Here is an 11,280-nt window from a genome sequence, read left to right on the forward strand (position 1 = left end):
GAACTCTGTCAGAGTGACCATCGAGTTCTTGGTCACCTCCCTGACCAAGGCCCTTCTCCCCCTGATTGCTCAGTTTGGCCGGGCGGCCAGCTCTAGGAAGAGTCTTCATGGTTCCAAACCTCTTCCATTTTAGAATGATGGAGGCCACTGTGTTATTGGGGACCTTCAATGCTGCAGAAATTGTTTGGCACCCTTCCCCAGATCTGTGCCTCGACACAGTCCTGTCTCGGAGCTCTACTGACAATTCCTTCAACCTCATGGCTTGGATTTTGCTCTGACATGCACTGTCAACTGTGGGACCTTATATAGACAGGTGTGTGCCTTTCCAAGTCATGTTAAATCAATTGAATTTACAACAGGTGGACTCCAGTCTAGATGTAGAAACATCTCAAGGATGATCAATGGAAACAGGATGCAGCAGAGCTCAATTTCGAGTCTCATAGCAAAGGGTCTGAATACTTATATAAATAACTATTTCAGCTTTTTATTTTTTATAAATTGGCAAAAAAATCTAAAAACCTGTTTTCTTCTTGTCATTATTGGGTATTGCGTGTAGATTGCTTAGGAAAACAGTGTATTTAATCAATTTTAGAATAAGGCTGCAACGTAACAAAATGTGGAAAAAGTCAAGGGGTCTGAATACTTTCTGAATGCCCCGTAAATCTGAGGCAATCATTCTCATTTGATATTTTGGCTACATCATAAATCCATGAACTAAAATGAATCTCTGCTAAACCCTATGCTTGTCTCTTTCCCCTGTCTCCTGTGTTTGTAGAGGGTACTTTGTCAGTACAGAGGAGGATGACAACCTGCCACACTATGATGAAAAGACCTGGTTTGTAGGAGACCTGAACAGAACCCAGTCTGAAGACCTCCTACTGGGCAAACCTGACGGAGCTTTCCTCATTAGAGAGAGTAGCAAGAAAGGCTGCTATGCATGCTCTGTAGTGTAAGTACTGAAGTCTATACTAGCTATGTATGCTCTGTAGTGTAAGTACTGAAGTCTATACTGGCTATGTATGCTCTGTAGTGTAAGTACTGAAGTCTATACTAGCTATGCATGCTCTGTAGTGTAAGTACTGAAGTCTATACTGGCTATGTATGCTCTGTAGTGTACTGAAGTCTATACTAGCTAATGCTCTAATACTGCTATGCATGCTCTGTAGTGTAAGTACTGAAGTCTATGCTAGCTATGCATGCTCTGTAGTGTAAGTACTGAAGTCTATACTAGCTATGCATGCTCTGTAGTGTAGCTAGTACTGTACTGAAGTCTATACTAGCTATGTATGCTCTGTAGTGTAAGTACTGAAGTCTATACTAGCTATGCATGCTCTGTAGTGTAAGTACTGAAGTCTATACTAGCTATGTATGCTCTGTAGTGTAAGTACTGAAGTCTATACTAGCTATGCATGCTCTGTAGTGTAAGTACTGAAGTCTATACTGGCTATGTATGCTCTGTAGTGTAAGTACTGAAGTCTATACTAGCTATGCATGCTCTGTAGTGTAAGTACTGAAGTCTATACTGGCTATGTATGCTAGTCTATACTAGCTATGCATGCTCATGCTATCTGTAGTGTAAGTACTGAAGTCTATACTAGCTATGTATGCTCTGTAGTGTAAGTACTGAAGTCTATACTAGCTATGCATGCTCTGTAGTGTAAGTACTGAAGTCTATACTAGCTATGCATGCTCTGTAGTGTAAGTACTGAAGTCTATACTAGCTATGTATGCTCTGTAGTGTAAGTACTGAAGTCTATACTAGCTATGCATGCTCTGTAGTGTAAGTACTGAAGTCTATACTAGCTATGTATGCTCTGTAGTGTAAGTACTGAAGGCTATACTAGCTATGCATGCTCTGTAGTGTAAGTACTGAAGTCTATACCATCTATGTATGCTCTGTAGTGTAAGTACTGAAGTCTATACCATCTATGTATGCTCTGTAGTGTAAGTACTGAAGTCTATACCATCTATGTATGCTCTGTAGTGTAAGTACTGAAGTCTATACCATCTATGTATGCTCCGTAGTGTAAGTACTGAAGTCTATACCATCTATGTATGCTCTGTAGTGTAAGTACTGAAGTCTATACCATCTATGCATGCTCTGTAGTGTAAGTACTGAAGTCTATACCATCTATGTATGCTCTGTAGTGTAAGTACTGAAGGCTATACTAGCTATGCATGCTCTGTAGTGTAAGTACTGAAGTCTATACCATCTATGTATGCTCCGTAGTGTAAGTACTGAAGTCTATACCATCTATGTATGCTCTGTAGTGTAAGTACTGAAGTCTATACCATCTATGCATGCTCTGTAGTGTAAGTACTGAAGGCTATACTATCTATGTATGCTCCGTAGTGTAAGTACTGAAGTCTATACCATCTATGTATGCTCCGTAGTGTAAGTGACTCAATATTTACTAGTGAATGAGTCTCTGTACTGATGATGTACCATGGTAATTGTTTTTAAGTTGTGGTAGTTCAATAATGTTATGTGAGTGTGTGAAAAAGTGCTGTTATATAAGCAGGTGTCCATGTCCAACTGCTCTGTTTTCAGTTAGACTAGTACTAACACCTCCTCTCTGTCGTCTCTGCAGTGTGGAGGGTGAGGTGAAGCACTGTGTGATTTTCAGCACACCGAAGGGCTACGGCTTCGCTGAACCTTACAACCTTTACAGCTCTCTGAAAGACCTAGTCCTGCACTACCACCAGACCTCCCTGGTCCAGCACAACGACTCCCTCAATGTCTGCCTGGCCTACCCGGTCTACACACAGATGCCCTCCTCCTCCGGCCCTTCCCCACGGAGATGAGCCCCCCCCGCCCAGAGCCCCAACAGACTACCCACCCTACCTACCCAGCCCCAGGAGGGATGAGGGGACAGGGGACAGGGTTGGGGGGTACAGGGGTCAGCCTCATAATCCAAACTAGTACCCAGAACCTGAGAAAAACACCTGAGAGAGGGGAAAAAAGCAACATAAACACTTGCTGCAACACACGTCAGCCACCTTGGAGTTATATATATTTTTACTAGAACAATTGGAGGGCATTCTTTGTAAAGACTGCTTGATTTGCACAAGGAAGTTTTAAATGTTTGTGAATGTGAAAAAACGTAAGGAAAGGAGAAGAGCCGAGTTTCAGGTGACCTAAACTCCAGCCGGGACTCTTTTACAGAAAAACATCATCATGAAAACACTCCATTCTGAGGCTTTGTTTCCCGTCGTCCGTCTGTTTGCCCAAATGATTCTTTTATTTCATTCCTTTTACTTTTTTTTACAGAGTTTGTTACCTTAATTTCTTTTCATTTGGACAGTTAATTTTGTTTACTGCTTATTTGCTAAATGCAAGAGATGATGATGTCGAGTGTTCTCTGTCCCTCTCTATATGAGAAGCAAAAATAATGTAGCACAACAAATGAAGGACAGTTGTTCAGAGTGTTTCTCCATATAGACTGCTGCTGAAGGGTTGGGGAGGGGAGGGGAGGGGGAATGGGGAGGACGATAGGAGCAGACGGTGGAAGGGAGGGAAGAGTCGAAAGGGGCCACATGCGGGAGTAAAAAAAGGGTTTGTCGTCTTAAAAGAAAAACGCTTTTATATTAAGCAGAGATGGAGAGTGAGTTTGTTTTCTTGCTTGGCTGGATCCTATTTCCTTTGACACATTGTAAGTTACGGTAACGTTACAATCACGATGTTACAGTCCGTACAGAGACCAAAGTTGGCATGAGGAGAGAAAAGTCCACCATTGTGTTTTTCTTAGTCTGTATGAACGGAGAAGAGAAAATAGAGAGCTTGCTTTGTTTGATACCACACATACATACAGCAGAGTTTTGGGCCAGTGTTCGTCCACTATACTGAAAGGTTTGGATTAAACCAAATGGTACGCACAGACAGAGTTGGTCGATGGGTTTGACCGTCTGGATTCCGGTCACGTCGAGTTAGAAGCACTTATCTAAGAGGAGAGCCCAGGCAAGGACGCACCGTACGGTCTGACACCAGAAACAAACAACCTTAGAAGCTGAAAGAGGTTTTATGTGTGGTTTTAAAACAAGAAGGTGTATGTATGTGATAAAGTCTGTTTAAAACAAACAGGGACTTGTTGCTTTGGTTACAGAACCTTTGAGACAATAAGCTTTGATCTGAGAGCAGGTAGGGGGCGGAGGGGTTCCAAGCTGACGACACATGCTTTACGTGATGATGATGACGATTAAAACTTGAAGAACGTGCAATCCAACATTGCGTTATGATTATGTAGGTTAGCAGTCACCCGGAGAGCTGAACTAACCCAGCTCCCAGACAGACTCACAGGACAGATCATCAAAGTGCACAGAGAAGCTTTTGAAGAGCGAATTATTTCAGCAACCTACAAAAAAAAATAGAGAGATTATTTTTTTGATGTGTTTCACTCAAACCTCATACTCGGTGCTTGACTTTATAACCAGTGGAAACATTTCAAAAAATAAATAAAAAGAAAACCATTATAACATTGTACAATAACATTAACAAAATGACAAACAAAACCACAATCTGCAATTTCCAGTATATTCAGTCACCTCTACTTCCTGATATGAAACGTTCTATTCTGATTGGCTGTTGTTGTTTGTCTACTGTTTTACCGTTGGCTCTCCTTGCTGCCTATCCAATGAGCCATCTCTCAGACAGACAATGGGCACGTGTGGGGGGTCCTGTCTCTCCCAGACAGTTGTCCCCTCTCTGACTGTGTTAACCTCAGGCCCTATTTGAAGGCCTTGTTGACAGGAGAGGGTAGTGCTGCAGCAGAGGGTTGATTTTGTTCTCAGGGTCACTAAGACAGCTGTTGTAAATGGGACAAGCTCAGCCCTTGTTTACAACTATGAGGAGCAAGCCCCCTCCAAATTTCTGCCCCTTACCGTGCTCTATTGGGGTAAAGACACCACCCCGGCAGCAACACTGTGAGTGTGGTAAGGCCCACTACCAAATTTGATCAAACAGATAGTTTAACTATCTTAAAAATGTTTATTCAAATAATTAGTTATTGTCACATTTTGAAAACACACTCGTTACAAAGTCAGACTGCACCTGTCTATCGTCTGCAAGGTCTCTACTAAACTACCAGTGAGAACCAGCATGGTGAAGGGGTCACACCAGTGAGAACCAGCATGGTGAAGGGGTCACACCAGTGAGAACCAGCATGGTGAAGGGGTCACACCAGTGAGAACCAGCATGGTGAAGGGGTCACACCAGTGAGAACCAGCATGGTGAAGGGGTCACACCAGTGAGAACCAGCATGGTGAAGGGATCACACCAGTGAGAACCAGCATGGTGAAGGGGTCACACCAGTGAGAACCAGCATGGTGAAGGGGTCACACCAGTGAGAACCAGCATGGTGAAGGGGTCACACCAGTGAGAACCAGCATGGTGAAGGGGTCACACCAGTGAGAACCAGTACACTCTTAAAAACAAAGGTGCTATCTCGAACCTAAAAGGGTTCTTCGGTTTTCCTCATAAGAGAACACTTTGAAGGACCCTGTTTGGTTCCAGGTAGAACCATTTTGGTTCTAGGTTAACCCTTTTGGGTTCCATGTAGAACACTTTCCACAGAGTGTTTTACCCAAAAGGGTTCTAGCTGGAAGCAAAAGGGATCTACCTTGAACCTAAAATGGCTTATCCTATGAGGACAGACGAAAAAAACTTTTTTCTAAGAGTGTATGGTGAAAGGGTCAAACTAATGGAAACCAGTATAGTGAAGGGGTCAAACTAATGGAAACCAGTACAGTGAAGGGGTCAAACTAATGTAAACTAGTATAGTGAAGGGGTCAAACTAATGGAAACCAGTACAGTGAAGGGGTCAAACTAATGGAAACTAGTATAGTGAAGGGGTCAAACTAATGTAAACCAGCACAGTGAAGGGGTCAAACTAATGGAAACCAGTATAGTGAAAGGGTCAAACTAATGTCAACTAGTATAGTGAAGGGGTCAAACTAATGGAAACCAGTACAGTGAAGGGGTCAAACTAATGGAAACTAGTATAGTGAAGGGGTCAAACTAATGTAAACCAGTACAGTGAAGGGGTCAAACTAATGTAAACTAGTATAGTGAAAGGGTCAAACTAATGTCAACTAGTATAGTGAAGGGGTCAAACTAATGTAAACCAGTATAGTGAAAGGGTCAAACTAATGGAAACTAGTATAGTGAAGGGGTCAAACTAATGTAAACTAGTATAGTGAAAGGGTCAAACTAATGGAAACTAGTATAGTGAAAGGGTCAAACTAATGGAAACTAGTATAGTGAAAGGGTCAAACTAATGTAAACTAGTATAGTGAAGGGGTCAAACTAATGTAAACCAGTATAGTGAAAGGGTCAAACTAATGTAAACTAGTATAGTGAAAGGGTCAAACTAATGTCAACTAGTATAGTGAAGGGGTCAAACTAATGTAAACTAGTATAGTGAAAGGGTGAAACTAATGTCAACTAGTATAGTGAAAGGGTCAAACTAATGTCAACTAGTATAGTGAAGGGGTCAAACTAATGTAAACCAGTATAGTGAAGGGGTCAAACTAATGTAAACTAGTATAGTGAAAGGGTCAAACTAATGTCAACTAGTATAGTGAAGGGGTCAAACTAATGTAAACTAGTATAGTGAAAGGGTCAAACTAATGTCAACTAGTATAGTGAAAGGGCCAAACTAATGTCAACTAGTATAGTGAAAGGGTCAAACTAATGTAAACTAGTATAGTGAAGGGGTCAAACTAATGTAAACTAGTATAGTGAAAGGGTCAAACTAATGTCAACTAGTATAGTGAAGGGGTCAAACTAATGTAAACTAGTATAGTGAAAGGGTCAAACTAATGTCAACTAGTATAGTGAAAGGGTCAAACTAATGTCAACTAGTATAGTGAAGGGGTCAAACTAATGTAAACCAGTATAGTGAAGGGGTCAAACTAATGTAAACTAGTATAGTGAAAGGGTCAAACTAATGTCAACTAGTATAGTGAAGGGGTCAAACTAATGTAAACTAGTATAGTGAAAGGGTCAAACTAATGTCAACTAGTATAGTGAAAGGGTCAAACTAATGTAAACTAGTATAGTGAAGGGGTCAAACTAATGTAAACTAGTATAGTGAAAGGGTCAAACTAATGTCAACTAGTATAGTGAAAGGGTCAAACTAATGTCAACTAGTATAGTGAAGGGGTCAAACTAATGTAAACCAGTATAGTGAAGGGGTCAAACTAATGTCAACTAGTATAGTGAAAGGGTCAAACTAATGTCAACTAGTATAGTGAAGGGGTCAAACTAATGTAAACTAGTATAGTGAAAGGGTCAAACTAATGTCAACTAGTATAGTGAAAGGGTCAAACTAATGTCAACTAGTATAGTGAAAGGGTCAAACTAATGTAAACTAGTATAGTGAAGGGGTCAAACTAATGTAAACTAGTATAGTGAAGGGGTCACACCAGTGGAAACCAGTACAGTGAAGGGGTCACACCAGTGGAAACCAGTACAGTGAAGGGGTCACACCAGTGGAAACCAGTATTGTGAAGGTGTCACACCAGTGGAAACCAGTATAGTGAAGGGGTCACACCAGTGGAAACCAGTATAGTGAAGGGGTCACACCAGTGGAAACCAGTATAGTGAAGGGGTCACACCAGTGGAAACCAGTATAGTGAAGGGGTCACACCAGTGGAAACCAGTATAGTGAAGGGGTCACACCAGTGGAAACTAGTACAGTGGAGGGGTCACACCAGTGGAAACCAGTATAGTGAAGGGGTCACACCAGTGGAAACTAGTACAGTGAAGGGGTCACACCAGTGGAAACCAGTATAGTGAAGGGGTCACACCAGTGGAAACCAGTATAGTGAAGGGGTCACACCAGTGGAAACTAGTACAGTGAAGGGGTCACACCAGTGGAAACCAGTATGGTTGAGAGCGTTAGCATCAGAACGAGGAGGAGCGTTAAGGTCATTGTTATCTAGCTTTGTGGTGGTGGAGTGTAACCCTCATGTTGAATAAATGAATGACTGATGCAGCCTTGGTAGTAGCTAGTCCTCCCTCCCTGCTGAGTTTCTCCCCTGTATCTCCTCCACCACAGCACTTAACCTTTGAGCCAATCACCTTTATCTACCCTACATCCCACCCCTTTCAATGCCCTTGGAGTAGTGCTCTAAAGATAAGCCAGAGGAGGCAGGGGGGGTCACTAGGCCACAGGAGGAGCTGGAAGCCCTTGATAGGGAACACATGCAAGGGAGGAGGGGAGTGGCATGACACCTCTAAAGACTAGAGTCACTCCTGGGGGGGGGTGATATGGTGTACTGGGGGAAGGAAGGGACTCAGAGTTTATGTAATGTACAACTGGATCAGGCTGTTCTGGTAGATGCACATGTGTTTGTGTCTCCTCATCCTTGTTTTTTGGCAAGGACCCTCAGGCAGGATGCTAGGCTACCCTTTTGCTACATAACAGTTTCATAACAAAACCCACTTTAATATATAGACTGGTAAAACCATGTTTGACAACACCCAGCCAGTAGGCTAGACCTGGTGTCTTTAATTATAATGGTGTCTATCTGGTTCTAATGGTGTCTATTCATTATAATGGTGTCTATATGGTTCTAATGGTGTCAATGAATTATAATGGTATCTATCTGGTTCTAATGGTGTCTATTCATTATAATGGTGTCTATCTGTTTCTAATGGTGTCTATTCATTATAATGGTATCTATATGTTTCTTATGGTGTCTATTCATTATAATGGTGTCTATCTCCTGCTCAGTGGCCCTGCTTTGCTAGGTTTGTCCATGAGGCTTTCCGTAGTTGTAGAGCCCCTGCGAATCTTCACTTCAGTCTCCTCTCCTATCTTGTCCTCCACCATGGTTTGAAGGTTGTTATTTAGTTGACTTTTGGTTTTTACTGGGAGCCTTGTAGGCGTCTGCCTCTATTACTTGAACTGTTGCATCGCTCACTGTTGAATGTCTTTATATTGAAATATATATAGAGAAATATATTAAAGAAAATATCTCTTTTGTTGTTCTATGGCGAGCAGGAATGGGTTGACTTTTAAAGATATATAATTACACATGTTTATGTCACAGAAATCATATTAAGCTTCTTTGCAAGGAGGGAAGGAAGGAGGTGCTTTGTAAACTTTCTCAGAAATATGCTAAGATTATGTTTGTTGATGAGAGCTTGTCTGATATTGCACACATCACTCTTTGCATCTTAAACGGTGCCCTATTCCCTATATAGTCCACTACTTCTGGTCAAAAGTAGTGTTCTAGGGAATACGGTCTCATCTTAAGCCGCCATTTTCTGCACTAAGTCAAAGCATTTCTCATCTATGCTAAATATGTACTTTTTTTTCTTCCTCTTGATTTAGTCGTGTTGCTCCTCTAGTTTTTCTCTGTATACTTCCCCCTGGCATTGAGACCAAAGATTTCAGTTGACTTCATATTTAGCCTTTAGTTGTTGATAGTTTCGAAAGGGATGTTTGTTTCCATGTTTTATATTATTTCCATTGTCTTGCTTGCAAAAGAACGCAGAAGTTAATATGGTACAGTAGCTAGCTAGCATTTAGGTTGTCAGAGTGAGTGAGTGTCCCGTATAGTTAGCTAGCATCCCCTCTTAGTGATAATGCTAATTATCAGTAACAGTAATTATCATGAAGTATGGTAATAATGAATTATTGGGGATAGATGTTCCTGTGTGATATTTGAGGTATAGGATCTATACTAAAGGACATTGATTTGGCTGTCCTCACTAAGCAGTGTGGTTGAGGGTAGTTTGCCTCGCAGTCTTTTGTCTATTTAATTTAGACCTATTGTTTTCTCCACTTTGAAGGCAAGGAGAGATACAGGCAGATTCATTCTTAACCCAGGGTTGTATTTTCCTGGTTAACCAGGTTTCTCTCCACACTCGTGATGTGAGTGGGTTCATTTGTCCATTTTACTATGCGTGTCATTGGTGTGATTCCTCTTTTAGTTTTGTTAAGGTTGTAAAGACCTCTTACTTCACCAAAAACACTCCCTGTGTCTGTCTCTTGTTTTCTCACAACACAGTCATATATTTGCACACGTTGATCCAGTCGGAGAGATGGTTGCTCTCTCTCCCTCTCAGCTTGGAAAGGTGTGTATGAGACAATGAGTTTCCCCCTGTCCAGTGGTTTGTCTTAAGAGAACAAGTGATTGTCAGTCTCTGCAGGACAGAAAGCAACTGTCCTTTCTTTTGCTCTTTCACTCCAGAACTCATGCAATATTCCTTTCCTTTACTATCAAGGGTTAGGGGTCAGGGGTCAGGGACAGAGATGTGTTTATGAGAGAACGCCACCGGTGTGTTTCTGTGGAACCATGGTCAGTGGTTGTTGGTTTTTTTTTTTGGGGGGGGGGACAAGATTTGCTGCACATACTATGAGACTTTGGGAGGGAAATACATTTCTAAGGGTTTGGAAGGGGGGGCGAACCAACATATATATGTTACCCAAGTTTACTTTTTGACTGTTTTAACTTAACAGTTTTCTGTGTGAAAACCAAACACTAAGTTGGAGTACAGGTACAGGGCCATGCAGGCTTAGGTTTCCTAGAGTACCCCAGGACTGTTATGTAGCTATAATGTCTGTTGTTCTTCTTGTTGCCCTCAAGCAGTTCTGCAAAGTTTTATTTGCAGCCAGTGAGGTTTGAATATGTTGAGATTCTCACTCGGAGTCTTCTGTGTTCTTGCCACTGCTATCTGATCACAATACCCAGCACAGCTTCAAGGAGTACAGCTTATACAAAAAAATAATCATTTCAAAAGAAAATAGAAGAAAAAAAAAACAGTTTTGAAGAAAATACAAGTGTATATGACTGTGTCCCTATTCCCTCTTTTGACGTACAGATCCAGCATGCATCTTGGGTACTATTGACTGTTGTTTTTGTGTATAAAAGAAAAATTGAAGAAAAAAAATCAGTTAAAAAACAACTGTTATTTGTCTGTTTATGGTGTATTCAGATCTGAATTGAATCTAGCTAACTAAACAAGTCACTGCTTCCAGCTGAACCAAGTTAGTCCTATTATTGTCAGGTGTATAACATTAGAACTAATGTAATACTGAGAAAGAGGAACTGCACAGCAATACAAATGTGTGTTTATTATTGTGTGCTTGGCAACTGTCTCTACATATTACAATATCTGTCAATGTTTGAGACATACATTCAGTACAATATAATATGCTTTGAATGTTCGACCTGTAAACCGCTTATTGCGTGGCTTACAGTACACAATTTACTCACGTAATCCAACAGTTATTCTTACTATTTCACAGACTGTTGGCAGCATTTTGTAAC

At 41.2% G+C, this 11,280-nt stretch overlaps 1 protein-coding gene across 1 annotated transcript in view; it reads left to right on the forward strand.

The window, feature by feature from the left end:
• Positions 1-4,078, forward strand: part of LOC115125089 (phosphatidylinositol 3-kinase regulatory subunit gamma-like) — a 42,354-nt gene extending 38,276 nt beyond the window's left edge. The window contains exons 9-10 of the mRNA XM_065009238.1: positions 776-949; positions 2,592-4,078. Of these exons, the coding sequence (XP_064865310.1) occupies positions 776-949; positions 2,592-2,805 (388 nt within the window). The 3' untranslated portion in view covers positions 2,806-4,078. The remainder of the gene's footprint in view (positions 1-775; positions 950-2,591) is intronic.
• The last annotated feature ends 7,202 nt before the right edge of the window (positions 4,079-11,280 follow it).

This window comes from Oncorhynchus nerka, linkage group LG24 (assembly GCF_034236695.1).
Source record: "Oncorhynchus nerka isolate Pitt River linkage group LG24, Oner_Uvic_2.0, whole genome shotgun sequence".
Classification (NCBI taxonomy): Eukaryota; Metazoa; Chordata; class Actinopteri; order Salmoniformes; family Salmonidae; genus Oncorhynchus; species Oncorhynchus nerka.